Source organism: Myotis nattereri (genome assembly GCF_964212035.1).
Source record: "Myotis nattereri genome assembly, chromosome: 2".
Taxonomy (NCBI): Eukaryota; Metazoa; Chordata; class Mammalia; order Chiroptera; family Vespertilionidae; genus Myotis; species Myotis nattereri.
In genome coordinates, this window is record NC_138076.1 from 209,653,415 (window position 1) to 209,669,630 (window position 16,216).

The following is a 16,216-nucleotide window of genomic DNA, read 5'->3' on the forward strand; positions in this document are numbered from 1 at the left end:
CCATCCATCCATCCATCCATCCATCATCCATCCATCCACCCACCCACCCATCATCCATCCATCCATCATCCATCCACCCGTCCACCATCCATTTGTCCATCATCTATCTATCCATCCATCCATCCACACATCCACCCACTCATCCATCCATCTATCCACACATCCACCCACTCATCCATCCATCCATCCATCCATCCATCCACACATCCACCCACTCATCCATCCATCCATCCATCCATCCACACATCCACCCACTCATCCATCCATCCATCCATCCACCCATCTATCATCCATCCATCCACCCACCCATCATCCATGTGTCCATCCATCATCCATCCATCCATCTGACCATCCCCAAGGCCGGGGAATGGCTTCCCAGACTGACCCTGACCCAAATCCTTCCATCTTTAAAGCACTTCCACATGTGTGGCCACCACCTCCCCAGCGCCCTATAGGAACCTTGGGAAGGAGAGGGGGAGGAGCTTTGAACCTTGTTTTGCAGCTGAAGAAACTGAGATGATTGAAGAGCAAGTGGCTTGTCCCAGCTGGCAGGCTGACCCTGGAGAGGGTGTCGAGCGGGGCTCTGGGTCACAGGCCTGGCCTGTGATGAATCCTGGCTCTGCCACTCAGTGGCTGTGTGGCCTGGAGCCGAGCCGCTCTGGGCTTCACCCTTCGTCTGAACAGGGGGGGGACACACTGATCTCACAGAGTGAATATAAGCAGTACACGAGCAGAGCTTGGAAAAGGCTCAGTGAAGTGCCTGGCACACCTGGGGCACCCAATAGTTTGAGAATATTATTAATACCAATTCAGGTCATCTGCCTCCGGTTCACCCCCACCCCCACCCTCACCCCCGCCTTTCTAAGGATGAAAGATAGCAGCTGGCAGTGGGAGTGGGTGCTTTAAATACCAGAGGAGGAGAACAAAGGAAACAGAACCGGGCGGGGTGTGCGGCCCCTCCTCCCTCCTCCCAGAATGCCCGTCCTCACGTTCATCGCGTCAGTTTCCATTCGGTTGGGTGACGGGGTTTAGTTTTCCTTCCTGACCGGCTGTGAGCTCACAGAGGGCGAGCTCTGTGGCTTTGCCATCTTTGCATCTGCACTCCTGGGGCCTGGCACGCGATCGCTGTGGAATAAGCATCTTCGAACTGAATTAAATCATGCGAGACTGAAAACATCTTGATAGTAGCTCAGTCTGGCCACCAAGGGCATCCCAGTCAGGGTCCACATGGCCATCCAACTGCACTCAGCCCGAACCCCAGAGGTACGGGGCAGGGCCACGGGGTTCCAGCGGCCGAGCTGTCTGGCCAGACGCCCCTCGGTGCCTGGGACACACCACACTCTGAGGATCCTGAACACGTCTCCCCCGACCTCAAGAGGCTGTAGATGGAGTCAGTTTTTGGCCATTTTAATTGTAAAAACCAAGACATTTATATAAATAAGACCGCTATGTAAAATAGGATTCATCCTTCTACTAAAGCACTCTCCCCACACTCAAAAAGAATATAGAAAACCCACAGAGAAGAAGTACAAATCAGCATGCGGTCCCTGATGAGAAGTAACTGGAGGCCAGGTTCCCTGCTGAGACGGCCTCTCGGCGAGGGCACTCCTGGCCCAGGTGGCTCGCTGGAGGCTCAGTGACACCTCGAGAAACTGCCGGGCAGCAGCTCCCACACCCTCAGCTGCAGGCTGGGGGCAGTGGAAAAGGTGGACGAAGCCTGGCGGTTGGGGGTCGGGGGAGGCTGCTTGGTCCGCAGGCCGAAGCTGGGGCCCATGAGATGCAGTGGTGCTCAGCCTGGGGCCAGCTTGGGGAAGGGGCTTCTGGGGAGTCCCCACTTCCCCGGAGGACGAGGAGAGAAGCTGCCGGTGCCTCTGGAAGGGAGGCTCCTTCCTGGGGCCATTTGCATACGGTCCATAAAGACAAGGGCAGTGGTCATTTGCCAGTGGCCCTGGGGTGGAAGACAGGGGCTCCCGGATGCGAGGGGTGTAGCCCCGAGAGACATGGGGCTGGCATGTCCCCGCGAGAGCAGTTCCACCTCCCCACGCTCCGACCCTGTCACATGCCCCCGGCCCCCCCCTGCATGGAGACCACTGCCTGCTGCCCCTCACACCCTGGGATTCAGAGTGAGATGGCTGGGAGCCTGGGGAGAGAGATGTCGATAAATTCACACACTGGGCCTGGCTCAGGACACGGGTACACAGGACAAAAGAAAGACCCCACGCTCTCCTTCAGAAAACTCGGCCCTGCCTGGGCTGCTCCCCACCCGGAGGAGGAGGGGGGGTGGGAAGCCCTGCGGGGCGGGGTGGGGCAGGGGCAGTGTCAGGAGCACTTCCACACGCACACGGCCAGCGTGCCCCCGAAGTACAGGTACAGGAGGTTCTTCACCTCGTGTGTGATCTCGAACCCGAAGCCCTCGCCGATCACCACGTGCCAGGAGGAGCCGAACTTCTTGTCCATCGTCTCTTTGATCATCTTGGCGGCACTCTGGAACGAGGAGGTGCTCGTTAGGGGGGTGCGGGGCACAGCGCACACGGCAGCTCCCTCTGTGGGAAGCGGAAGTCTTGGCAGGAGAAGGCCTGCCGCCTGGTCCTGCTGTCCTGCCCGGGAACCACCACTGTGCCAGGAGGGTCCCCCCGCCCCCCTGCCCGCCGGCCACCACGCAGGGCAGAGGCCTGGACCGCCCTCCCAACAGGAAGATGGCCGAGGGGGCAGAGCAGGCCTCAGGCTGGACACAGCGTCCTGGTCAGCTCTGTTTCTGGGTCAGTACCAGGCTGTTCTGGGGACTGTGAGTCACAGGCCCAGAGCACCCAGAGGCTGACTGCACAGGAAATTACCGTCACTGTGAGGCGTCGGGCTCCCTGCGGGGACACAAAGGCTGTTCCTTAAAGGGTTTGTGGCTCCAGAAGGGGAGCTGGACTGCGCCCCTCCGTCACGCCACGGCCCCCTCCTTCCTGTGCTCACTCCTTCAAGAAGGGGTCTAGGGAAGGGCAGGGCCCAGTCTTTGTGCGACAAGTCCCAGGCTCGGGCATCTGCCGGGCACCAGTAGCACCCACCACAGTGCCAGGTGCCATGTGATCACTTGGTCCGCATCACCTCAGTGCACACATCCTCACCGCTGCCCAGATCTGGACTAGGAAACGGCTGAGAGATGAGAAATGGCCCAGCCAAGGTTAAAGAGCTGGGAAGGGCTGGAGATGGGATTGGCCAGGGTCTGCCTCCCCGCCGGCTGCTGTGACACTAACTTCTCTCTCTCTCAGCACTTATAGCCACTGGTAACACCGATCCCGTGTGGATGCCCACTGGCTGTGCCAGCAGCACGCAGACGGTGCCGGCAGGAGATGGGTGGAACCCTCTGAATGGATGAATGGATGCGAATGAATGCCTGGGCGGGCCTGTTCTCCCCTGGCTCAGAGCCAAGGGACGGTGCCCTATCCAGCAGCCCCCCTGAGACAGGGCAGGTGGCAGGGGCGTCACCAGGACCCCTCTGGCTTTTCTCCCTTGAGGGCTGGGCGTGACTGCCAGAATAGTGCCCACAGCCAGCGCCAGCCTCTGCCCTCACCGCCCTGCCCCAGCTACGGATGCTCTAGCCTGCCCCCGCAGGGCCCTCTGGAGCTGGCTGTGCCAACGGGGGTACTTGATTCACCCATGGGGTCACCAGAGGCACGAGGGGCGCCTGCACCAATGGCAATACCTCGTTGTTGTTGGAGAATTTCTCACAGGCCGTGACACACAGCTCCATGGTCTCCACTCGCATCTCCTCTGGCATGTCCGAGTGCTAGAGACGGGCAGGGCGACAAACAGAGAGAGCTGAGCCCGTGGCCGGGGCTCGGCTGGCCTCTCCGTCCCAGGCTTAAGGCGCGGACACTGGGTTGAGCCCTGGCATCTCCTCTGGGAACTGGGGGCGCGACCACGCGGCTCTACGGCCCAGGCCCTTCTGCCTTCTGGAAGCCTCGTCGCACCGTGTGAGCCAACAGATGTGGGAGGCGGCCGCCCAGGCAGGAGTGAATCCAACTCAGAAAATGGCTCACGGGCAGCCTCCCTCGGACACAGCTGCCCTCACCCCGGAGCCGACAGCGCAGCCTCGCGGCTCCTGGTTCCTCTCTGCCTCTGGGCTGCGCTTCTCAGTCCACTTGGCCGGATCCCCTCCCAGTCCCAGCGCTGGGGGCCTGGGCTTGGCTCCACCCTTTCCCCTTCTTCGTTCTCTCCTTTCCCGGGCCCTAGCCCCGTGGTTGGCAAATTGCGGCTCGCGAGCCACTTGCGGCTCTTTGGCTCCTTGAGTGTGGCTCTTCCTAAGCCTTAGGAGTACCCTAATTAAGTTAATAACAATGTACCTACCTATGTAGTTTAAGTTTAAAAAATTTGGCTCTCAAAAGAAATTTCAATCGTTGTACTGTTGATATTTGGCTCTGTTGACTAATGAGTTTGCCGACCACTGCCCTAGCCTGTTCTGTGGATTTACTTATCTTATATTGGGGAGGGGTCCCACAATGTCATCCCCAGTTTTAATCTCTCTTTTGGGCTCCAGACCCCTACATCCAACTGCCTACTTGACAACCGCACTCCAATGCCAAAAAGACAACCCCGCTTTTCCCCATAAACCTCCTCTCCCCTCACACAGGAACGGAAACTTGTTGTTGAAACCTTTCCTTCCTGTGGGCCAGGCCTCCTCGGTCTGGTTCACAAGTATATCCACAGCCTAGAACAGCCCAGGATATGCAGGGTGGCCTCGATAAATACTTGTTGAATGAATGGAGGAATGAATGAATGAATGAATGAATGAAAGAAAGAATGAATTACCGCTGACTTCTCAATCTCTAGTTCTGAGCCAGCAAAGCCCTCCTCACTTTCCCGCACCACCTCTTGCCTCCCTCTGAGGCTGCATGGGCCCTGCTGGCCCCCTGCCTCCCTCGCTGGGGCTTACCCTGACCAGAGGGAAGGTCTGCAGGCGTTTATAATCAGCCTCATCTTTCTTCCCTTCTGCTTCTCCCATGATCCTTCCACCGTGACCACTGGAGGCGAGGGGGCTTTCAGGAGGTGCCGAGACGGGCAATTAGGACACACCCAGGAGACTCAGGACGCAGGCCCTGCCAGCGTGATGGGAACAAAAACGTCTTAACGAGGGGTGCTGCGGAAAACAGGGAAACCAGGGGGAGAGAGTTGGCTTTAAAACCACACGCCGCCAATTAGACAAGTCTCAGTGACAACTTGACACCTCCCAGTCTTCACTCCTCCGCACCCGTTTCCAAATGGCCAGCAAGTCTGCAGACGGGAGATGAGTCAACACGAGATGCTGGGACCTGGTGAGGAGCACACGGTATGATGCCACAGCCCACACCGTCGTTACCAAGACAAATACTGACTGCGGGCCAGGCCGACGACGGAGCTGGAGCCAGCAGTGAACAAACAGAGCCTTGCATGCCCACGGCGAACATGGTCCTGTTTCTCAGCAGACGTGATGAAACAATATCAGGTCACTATCGGCAATCCTGGGCTTACGGGAGAGCGAGGGCCTCCTCCTGTAGGTCCCTGGCCTGCAGAAGGATGGGAACAGTGGTGCCGTGTCCTTTGGCACGCCAGGCTCTCCCTCCCCCTGCTCACCCCGCTGTCCTGGCTGGCTGGCTGGCCCAGGGGCTGGAGGCCTGGGCGTCAGCGCTGCTCCTCCTGTGCTCCCCAGCCCGGCCTTGGCCTCAGACGCCTCATCAGCAACACGAGGGTAGTCGGCGTCCCTCTCGTGAGGCTGTTGTGAGAATCAAGTGAGAACACGTATGTAAGCCACGAGCACAGTGCCAGGCACGTGGCCGGCATCGGAGAACGCCAGGGAGTCAGAGAATGCACGGGGCTGTGCCCGGGAAGCTATAAAACCGAAGACATGCCTAGGTTTTTCCTTTCCAAGTCCAGTTATCTAATTACAGGTGGGCTTTTCCTGAAGAGACGGGCCTGGATCCCAAATGACCCGGGGCATCGCTGGGCATCCTGGTGTTTCTCTTTATACTTCAATTTATCTGATAATTCAGACTTTTTTTTTTTTAACTCAGAAGAAGTGCTACTGTAAGTGGCTTTTCTGGGTGTGCTCATGCTGTTAAACCCCTTTTAACACCCATTTCAGACAAATCCAGGACAGACACGTTATTCCAGCATTTCTGACATTTCTGAGTGAAGTTGTGTTCATGGCATAGCCACTGAGCCCCCAGATGCCCAGCGTAGTAACGAGCAGGTAACGACGGTGCCATTTAACAGGTTTCCTGCGTTCAAAGTGCGGCAACACCCGAGTTCGGTCCCGCCCCACAGAGGCCGGGCCGCTACGCAGCTGACCTATGAGCAGCGGAGCTGGCGTGAGTCTGGGCCGTCTCTGGTGTGGGCACCCCTCACCCCCCATCAGGCCTTCTCTCAGCACTGGCACGCAGCAGGCACTTCAGTGCGTGGCTCCGGGACTCCAGCGGGAGGTGAACGTTTGATCTTCCCTCCCGTGTCTGCTGTTCCAACGCTGACTTGCCCTGCTTGGCCGAGCTCTGAGCTTGCCGCTGTGCGCTTTTCTGGCTGTGCTCCCCCCGCCCCCCCTCCCCCCGCCGCCCCCCATGCCTCAGGCGCCCTCAGCGCCATTCCACTTGGTCGGCGCCCTCAGCCGAGGCTGGAAACCTGGCACCAATTCCAGCCTCCACCACACCGGCATTTTCTGATTTCTCAGTGGACAGATGGCTCCTCTCGCCCATTCTGGCACGTGGGCCATTCAGATATTAGTTGTTGTTTGGCTCTACCTGTAAGTTGGCAAGTTAGCAAGCACAGTCTCGTTGTACGTTCAGTTCATGCTTCTTCCGTCACAAAACCCAGTGAATCCCTTTGTCTTCGCGCATTAACCGGCGGCCCATCCCCAATTCCATCCTGTCCCTCTCGCTCCACTACAGGCCACGTTCTTGCTTCCTTTCCACGCTACCAAGGGGTGGCCGCAGGCGGTGGCGACACGGATGATCCAAGGATAAGGGCTTTAAGGCTTGTTTACCTCCCGAGATCTTTCAAGGAGGAACCACTTAAAATGCGGAAGCAGCTGCTAACATATCTCCCACCTAAATATTTCAGTTGGATTCAATTCATCCTCAGGCTAAAGAGTGCCCGCATGGCGGGCGGGAAGGGCGCTGGAGGCCGCAGTGCACGTGCCGGTCCTGGGGGCAGGCAGGGTGACCACTTGGACCGTCAGCATGTGGAATCCCGAGGAAATAGACCTGGGAAGTGTCACAAAGCCCATTCTTCAAGAACAAAGGGGGAAAGCCATGGGAGTCTGGGGGAAGGGCCATCGCCCTGCAGAGCAGAGAAGGTGCAGGACCAGGAGGCGGAGCATCTGGGCTTCAGTAGCAATTCTGCGCCTGAAATGCCTTCTTCCCTCTGCCCTGCTCTGCAGCCCTGGGCAAGTGATTTCCCCGGAGCCAGGTCTGCTCCTGTGAGACAGGGTCACCCCAGCGCAGCTTCAGACGGCGGCTGCGGCAGGCGCCAAGGATAGGAAAGCGCGCGCTCAGAAACGTACAAGCTCTGAACTGCATCGTCGCACGGCTCTTCCTACCGTCACGATAGTAGCCAGGACTTTGCCAACATGATTCAACCGCATTTATTAAAGAACATGACTGCACAGAGCTTTCATAACCACTACAGGTCTCCAAAAGGGACGAGAGTTAAAGAAGGAAAAGCAGCAGTTACAGATGGTGCTTCCAAGCACAGACAGGCAGGAGAACTTCCCGTGATGCTGTGCCGTCAGAGTAGAGCAACCGCCATTCAGACACGATTCAAAACCCTGCTGAAAGGGTACCAAAAATAGAGCTAGAGGTTTTCATAACCTTATCGATCTTCCATGCAAGCGCGTGTGCCTGACAGCTCCAGGCCAGAAGAGCCCCATCAGACCTACCAGAGAGCCCGTTAATAATGTACGTGTGCCCATGGCCAGCGTGCTTGGACCTGCTGGGTACCAAGGCTGGACCCATCCCAGGGCCCAGGCCAGAGGCCTTGCTCTCTCCTGCCCTTTACGCTCCTCTTCGCCCCAGGGCCCCTCTGCGTGCTTGATCAAGACACGTTCTTTATGTATAATATGACGTAATAAACAACACGGACTCACGAGGTACAGATTGGGCTGAAATCACAAACATTCTGGTCAGGATACAGAGTACAACCCAAAGTCAGAACCACCACAGCTATGGGCTCTGCCCGAGAACAGCTGCCCACTTACCGTGGACAGTGGGTTACCCAGCTCCCACCTCCCCTTCCCCACCCAAGAGAAGAGAGTTGAACATAAAAGACTAAGAATGACATTATCATAAAAACAAGAAGTTAGCACTTTCAAAAAACATGTTGTCCTCAGAGAGAGGACATATCAGACAATGAACTGATAAGAGCAGATACCTATGCTTCATCTTAGCCAAAAGGCTGAACCACTGGCTTATTTAAAAATAATTTTTAAAAAATATATTTTTATTAACTTCAGAGAGGAAGGGAGAGGGAGAGAGAGAGAGAGAGAAACATCAATGATGAGAATCACTGATCGGCTGCCTTGACCAGGAATCGAACCAGGACTTCCTGGTTCATAAGTCAATGCTCAACCACTGAGCTACATGGGCTGGGCTAAACAGACCATTCACAATAGCTCATTACTGGTGACATCTCACAACCAGTCATGACTTAGCAGTGCATCAGGAGTCCAGACCATCACCAGGGGCTGAAGGACTTGATCTATTCTGGTGTAGAAGCCCCAGAGCACCAAGTCCAGTGTCTGGCACATGGCAGAAGACCAACAAATATCTAAATTGTAATTAAATCATATTCCATTTGCCTCCTGGGAAGGGAGAGGACATATCAAATTCATTCCCTAATACTTACTGAGTACTGACCTTAAGCAAGGCAACAGGATGGGTGCTTGCATACAGGGTCTCAGTACTCCCCCGATAACGGTCAGACAGGCGCTACTATCCCTACTTTTCTGGTGACGTGCAGGCTGAGAAAAGAAGTGACATTCCACTTGGCTAATAAATAGAGGAGCTAGGGAGAGAGCAGGCCAGTCTGATTGTAAAACCACTGAGCTTAACCTTTGGAGCTTTCTGCTTTGGTATCACCGTGTTTGTTCCTCCCTCTTTCCGGAAGCTCTTGTCCACCTGTCGGGATCCCTACTTCCTTCTAGGGTCTGACTCAAAGGCTGCCCTTGCCCTCAAGTTTTTCTTGCTGTCCTCTCCCTGGCCATCTAGAATTCTCCTCTTTCCTCTGTCTCTGCCTCTGTCTTGTTGGCACTTACGCTCTCTGTCCTGAGCCACAGTTAGTTCCTTGCGTATGTGTGTTGGCCTCTCAGGTTGTGAGCCTGAAAACAGGGACTGTCTCTTGCTTAAAGTGGAGTCGTTGGAAAAGCATAAGCTTGAGGTTATATATACTTGATGGAATCCTAGCTCCTGGGACTCTTCAGTCCACAGGCCAATGCTCTATCCACTGAGCCAAACCAGCAAGGGTGATGATTATCTACTCTTGTGCACATCTCGCCAGCGACTTAAGCTCAGTGGTTTTACAAACAGACTGGACTGCTTTCTCCCTACCCACCGGTCATCCCTGACTTCCCCGTCTCTCAGGGGCATCACCATCCTCCTGGGCATCGCCCGTCATTCTGCCATGCCCACCCCTCTCAGGCAGTTGTCATGTTGCTTTGATTCTGCCTCAGCGGGATCTCGCATCCCTTCACTTCTGAAGCCACCGCCCTGGTTCACGTCTTTGATGTCTGTCACCTGGGCCATGGCTGTAGCTTCCTAACTGGTGTCCCTTCTTCTGGTCCTGCTTCCTGTTAACTCCATTATGTTAACGAGAATAATTGCCCAAAACCACAACCATGTCACCAACCCCCAAGAGACCTCCAAGGGCTTCTCATTCCCCACGAAAAACATCCACACTTCTTCAGCCTGGGTGTTAGGGCCCTTCTGCAGGTTCACACCTCGCCCCGCCTTTCCCCAGCCTGCTTTCTCCCTCTCCTTGGCCAGCTTCAGTCCTCCAGCCGTATTGGCCTGTTGGACTTGCACTGAAAACCTTTGGGCACATGCCCGGGTTGCGGGTTCGATTCCCAGTAGCGGACGTGCAGGAGGCAGCTGATCATTGATTCGCTCTCATCATTGATATTTCTCTCACCCCCTCTTCCTTCCTCTCTGAAATTAATAAAGATATATTAGAAGGAAAAAAAAGAATGGGTAATCACCAAATCATGGATCATCAGGGGCAGAAGGGAAGCCATTGAATCCAACCATCACATCGATCAACACATCCATCTCTAACTAACACACACACACACACACACACACACACACACACCTCGCCACCCCAAAGTATCTCTAACCTTGGAAACCCAGGAGATAGAACAGAGCTGGAGGTCTGGATTTGGGGGTCCAATGGAGAAATGCAAGCTCACACTAAGGGAGCTGGTGGCACTTCTGAGGGGGAAAATGTGGGGAAGAGAGACAAAGGAAGGAAAGTAACAAATACAGAATCAACACTGGACTGGACTCTCTATACTTCATATTATCCTCAGAATTCCCAAAGGAGGTGCTCTGTGGCACCCTGACTTTCTACGAGCCCTGGGAGATCAGGAAACTTGCCGGGGTCCTGCTACTGGGAGTCCGAACCAGGTTTGTCAAGTTCTTTGAACTACACCCGATTCGACTCCTCCAACGGGAAGCACATCCTCAGGGAAGCCTCCTGTTGGGTCAAAGAATGGCATCCTAGAACGTCAGAGTCGAAGAGGCCTTAGAGGTCATTCAGCCCAACTTCTCGTTTACAGATGGGGAAACTGAGGCCCAAAGAGGGAAATGAGCCGCCTGGAGTCCCACCCGTCGCCTACTGTCCAAGCCGAGAGGAATGGGCCAAGACCGGCGCCCACAGGCCCAGCCGCCGGAGGGGGGAATTGCACCTTGTATGGGGTTGGGGGGGGTCCAAAGTTCTGGGAGCGGGGTTCGGTCAGGGAGTCTGGAGGAGCGCGAAGGGTGCCGGGGCCTTGATGCAGGAGTTGGGGGGACGAAGCGGTCTGCAGCATCGCGACAGCGAATCTGTCACACCGAGCTCGCCGGTCGGCTACGTGGGAGGATGGGGGTTGGGAGGACCTGAGGCCGGGGACCAGCAGGGAGGAGACTGAGGTGGGGCCTCCGCGGCGGGCGAGGCCCCGCCAGCCCCGCGGTGCTTCCGGGCTCCCCTCCGGGCCGGCCCTCCCCACCCGGCTGCCCGCCCAGCCCCCGGGCCTCACCTGCTCCCGCGGGGGCTGCAGCCCGGCCGCAGCTAGCGCACCCACGCCGGGGTTGTCAGGGAGCAAAACAAGAGTGTCTTAGCAACAGCGAGGAAGTCCCACCCCTCACCGGACGTTGACAACCTCTTTACTTCTTATTGGTGAATAGAAGTGTCCCTCAATGTCGAAGGGCCCTACGTAGCCGAGGTTAGCGCGAAAGGGGCGTGGCTTAGAGCCCAGGGAGGCGGTGCTTAACGTATAGTCGTCCTCAGTGGGCCTGAGGAGGCAGGGACCTACGGAGTTCTCATGTTAGAGAAACAAACTTTTAAGAGCAGTGTTGCCTTGGGAGTTTCTTTTAGTCATTTGAAATAACGAGTGCAATTTGTTGGCGACGTGACACTGAGGTGCTATTTTATTCCAAAGCCAATCATTACTACTATTTACGGCATGTAGGGCTTTCCAATGATCTCTCTCCTAACAGTCACCACCATTCTTTCAGATCATGGGATTCGTAACCCGACCTGAGCTAAGGTGTAGAGAGGCTAATAACTTGTTAGAGGAAAGAATCAAGGTAAAGCTCCCAAGGAATGAACCCGGATGCTATTTCCACTGGAGCACACCCTCCTATAGCTGCCTCGTCCTAGTCCATAGGGGACATTGTACCATCTAATTACAGACACAGCTGCCCAGACCATGGCTTTCTCCCCCTAAGGAGGGAACATTAATAATGCAACTATGGAAGGGACAAGAATCTGCATGTGCAATTCTTTGATTGGTGGATCAAAGGTTCAGTAGGGTACTCCCAAATGTAAACATTGGCTTTCTCATGGCGGGTTCTTCACCTTCATTGGCACCTACGGGGAACTCAGCCCTGGCCAGGTTCTGGTGATTTAAAGAGGAAGAAGATGAGGACCTTGGTCCCAGAGAAGGCACAGTCCTGTGAGCGGACAGCTGTGTCAACAAAATGGATGCAGAATAATTCATTCTACCTGTGCCCTGGCAGAGGTGTGGGCAAGGTGCTGGTTCTCCTCAAGGAGGGAGTCACTGACTCTCAGAAGAGGTGGTGCTTGAGTTGGCTGAGTCTGTACCTGACCAGTAGGCTAATGAGGGTGGAGAGCACAAACACCAGGGAGCTTGGTGGCCTGGATGAAGGGTGAATGGGGTATGAGTGAGAGGTGATGGTGAAGATGCAGAGTGAAGCTGGGACCACAGAAGTCAGAGGGTTTTGAATGCCAGGGATGTGGGTGTTCCCTGGGGTGAGGTGAGAGTTGGGGAAAGTAGCTGTTGGAGGGTTTCAAGGCCAGCAGTCACGTGGTCAGGTTTGGGTTGAGGAGAGATCACTTGGGTGGTGAAGATAGTGGGCTGAACTTGGAATGGGTGGACAGAAGACAGGCACCGTGGGTTCAGCTTTGAGACTTGGCAGCGTGAGGCGTGCTAGCCCCTTGCCCATTCCCACCTGGCCTCCTGGGTGCCTTCTGCGGGTCCTGAAATGCCTGGCTTAGCCTCCACATTTCCCCAAGTCTCTTTGCCAACTGTCTCCAGGAGGTGGGAGGTGGCCTTTGAGGGGGATGAAGCGCTTGCCTCCGCCTCTCATCCAAATTTCTCTAAAAGGGGTCCACGTTTACTGTCTTCTTTTTCTCACCTCCCATTCACTTTTCAGCCCACTGCAATCTGGCTTCCACTCCCACGATGCCACCAAAATTCTCTCTTCCATGGTTACCAGTGACCTCCTGGAGAACAGAATCTGATAGATCCAGTTAGTCTTTATCTTCCTGCCCCCATCCTCTCTGCTGGCATAGCCTGTCTACCACACCCATCTTCTTGAAATTCTGAAACTCAGAAGTGCCTTCAGTGCCGACCCCAGGGTGTCACAGCATTAGAATGGTGAGGGGTAGGAATCTGTATTTTTCACAGCACCCTGTGCATACTCACAATTGAGAATCACTGCTCTATGCTAACACTGGGGGCACCTCCCTCTCCTGGATTTCCTTGAGCCTCTTCCTTACCCATTTTCTTGTGCTTTTCTTCCTCTGCCTTCTGTGCCCACCTTGGCTCTCTTTGTTTCTCATCAATGGTCTCAAATTTCTTCCTATCCAAGTCACCTCATCAGTGAGAATTTCCCTTGGTCACACTTCCTGGATATTTACTGGAATTGAGGGTTGGATATGGACTTCGGAAAAGCCCCTCTGGTGGTTCCCAATACTCTCTCCGGGAGTTATTCACTCCCCCCCCCCGCCCCCCAATGCATATCTTGTTGAGAATTGCTGCTTTACGTATAGTCCCTTGAGGATCTCATCCATGGTTCCGCTGTCAATATCCTCCACTCTGATAACTCCTGTATTTCTCTCTCCAGATTAGGCTTCTCACTGGAGCTCCAGACCTAAATAGCCACCTGCCCCCTGGTCATCTCCACCAGAATATCCCACAAACCCTTCAGACTCCATATGTCTCAAACAGAATTGATCATCTCCCTCCAATCTGCTCTCCCTGCATTTCCCACCTCAGCAAATGGCTCCACCACCCACCCAGTTGCCTCCACCAGAACCCAGGGACTCTCATCCTTCACACTCTCCCCACCACCACCCACCTCCAGCCAATCCCCAGCCTGCCGATTCTGGCTCTTCATTCTGACTCTGTCCTGATCACAGCTCATCTGGTCATGCCCATGGCACCCTGCATGTGCACAGAGCCACCATTCCGTCTGCATCATCGCAATAGCTGTCGAAGGGGACTCCCAGATTGCGGTCTTGCCCATCTTCTGTACCACAGACAATGTGATCCTTCTAAAACCCAAATTTCACCACTGCATTCCTCTCAAACGACTCCTTCCCTCCCTCCACAGTTCTCCATTGCCTATCAGGGGACATCTGATGCTGTTGCCTGGCATTCAAGGACCCCAAGGTGTAGCCTGTGGGTGGCTTTGTCTCCTTGCTGCTTCTTCCCCTGTTTTTTATGCCAACTCTCATGGCTCTCCACAGGCTCCATGCTGTTTTTCACCGCCCTGCCTTTGCTCACGCATCCTCTCTGCCCACATCCTCCCTCTGCCCTTCCGTCCTTTGGGCTATATGAGCCCATGCACTTTTGGTCAAAGCTTGTGCACTTTGGAATTCCTTGCAACCAGAAGAGTTTCTCTGCTCCAGCTCATCTGGTGCGTGTTCCTGCCTCTGCCCTTCTCCAGTGTTTTGTTCTTGAGTTTAATTCTCTCTCTTCCCCTGTGAGCTGTTTGAGAGCAAGGACCTTGTTCTATTTTTCTCTGCATTCCTGAGTTCCACACAGGATCCAGCAGAGAATAGGTGCTTGGTTAATGTTTCATGAATGAATGTATGAGTGTATGAATGGGGAGGATAGGGTCCTACCCTCCTTCTTCAGACTCAGCTCTTGTCAGTCCCCAAGACAGGCTACATTCCACCTACACCCTTTCATGCGCTTTTTCTACTGGGGATGGAGCCCGCAACCCGGGTATGTGCCCTGACCAGGAATCTAACTGTTAGCCTCCTGGTTCATAGGTTGACGCTCAGCCACTGAGCCACAATGGCCAGGCTGCTCCTGCTGTTTAAAATTGCTGACAGTGGACTCTCTGGAATCAGTTAGCAATTGGATCAGCTGCAAGTAACAGAGATTGGAAAAACAGTGACTTGGAACAACCAACCTTATTATCTTACAGCTCTGCGGTCAGAAGTCTGAAATGGGTGTCAGTGGGCTAAAATCGAGGTGTCCCCAGGGCTAGTTCCGTCTTGATGATCTAGGGCAACGGTTCTCAACCGGTGGGTCGCGACCCCTTTGGAGGTCAAACAACCCTTTCACAGGGGTCGCCTAAGACCATTGGAAAACACACATATAATTACATATTGTTTTTGTGATTAATCACTATGCTTTAATTACGTTCAATTTGTAACAATGAAATTGGGGGTCACCACAACAAGAGGAACTATATTAAAGGGTCGCGGCATTAGGAAGGTTGAGAACCACTGATCAGGGGGAAGTGTTTCCTTCCCTTTCCAGCATCTAGAGACTTCCCGCGTCCCTCCGACACTGACTTTTCCCCTCTGTCTTCCACATCTAAGGACACATGACTGCTTGGGATCCAGCCAGATAATCCAGGTTAATCTCCTTATCTCCTGGTTATCTGATTAGCAATCTTTTTTTTATACTTAATTCTTGGACATTTTCCAATTACAGTTGTCATTCAATGTTGTACTAGTTTCAGTGCAGCACAGTGGTTAGCCATTTATATCACTTATGAAGTGATCCCCGATATTTCCTTTACCTACCTGGCACCATGCACAGCTATTACAACACTATTGACTCCATGCCCCATGCTGTGCTTTACATGCCTGTGACTATTTTGTAACTACCAATTTGTACTTCCGAATTCCTTCTGTAACCTTATTTCCCTCGGCCATGTGACAAAACAGAGTGACAGGTTCTGAGGATCAGGAGGTAGACATCTTTGGGGGCCATTATTCAACCCACCATGGTCCGTTTGGGTGACATTTTCGTACTTAGCTGAAAAGAGTGTCTATTCTGTAGTTGCTCTGTTAGGTCAAGTTTGTGAATCATTTTTTCAAACTTTCTATATTCATGCTGAATTTCTTTTTTTCTTCTTTGTTTTTCCCCTTTTTTTCCACAAGAAAACAAATCCATTTTATTTATTTTCAGTGTTTAAATCCTTGAGGGGTACAGCATTACACGGATTCTGTGTCCAATAGCCTTAGCAGGAAGGTTGCTTCGGAATTTCGCACAAACCATGCCACTGTTTCCATGAGCACGAGTTACCTTTCCCCAGATGACTCTGGTTTTGTTCGGTTTGCCACCAGGAGTCACCGTGTTGTTCTTTGCTTTGTGCACGTAAGCACCTCTCTTGCCTAGATAGAATTCTGTTTCATCTCGAGCATAAACGCCTTCAGTTTTCAGAAGCGCCATGTGCTCCCTCTGGTTCTGGAGACCCCACTTATAGCCAGCAAAAATGGCCTTGGACCACAGCCTTCCAGACAT

At 54.0% G+C, this 16,216-nt stretch overlaps 2 protein-coding genes across 4 annotated transcripts; both read right to left on the reverse strand.

Moving 5' to 3' along the window:
* Nucleotides 1-1,387: 1,387 nt before the first annotated feature.
* Nucleotides 1,388-11,342, reverse strand: DNAL4 (dynein axonemal light chain 4). 3 transcript variants are annotated; one of them, XM_081084702.1, is made up of 4 exons: nt 11,243-11,342; nt 4,922-5,125; nt 3,692-3,775; nt 1,388-2,484 (listed from the first exon to the last, which is right to left on the reverse strand). In XM_081084702.1, exons 2-4 carry the CDS (start codon nt 4,988-4,990, stop codon nt 2,320-2,322), a joined length of 318 nt encoding a protein of 105 aa, XP_080940828.1. In that variant the 5' UTR covers nt 4,991-5,125; nt 11,243-11,342; the 3' UTR covers nt 1,388-2,319. The 3 variants fall into 3 exon arrangements, with proteins under 3 accessions (XP_080940828.1, XP_080940827.1, XP_080940829.1); XM_081084701.1 differs by having other exon boundaries at nt 4,922-5,084; nt 11,243-11,310; XM_081084703.1 differs by lacking the exon at nt 11,243-11,342 and adding an exon at nt 5,237-5,431 and having other exon boundaries at nt 4,922-5,084.
* A 4,510-nt stretch (nt 11,343-15,852) lies between these two features.
* Nucleotides 15,853-16,216, reverse strand: LOC308514409 (large ribosomal subunit protein eL33-like; the record flags this gene model as incomplete). The annotated part of the gene is made up of 1 exon (XM_081084576.1): nt 15,853-16,216. One exon carries the CDS (start codon nt 16,214-16,216, stop codon nt 15,884-15,886), a length of 333 nt encoding a protein of 110 aa, XP_080940702.1. The 3' UTR covers nt 15,853-15,883.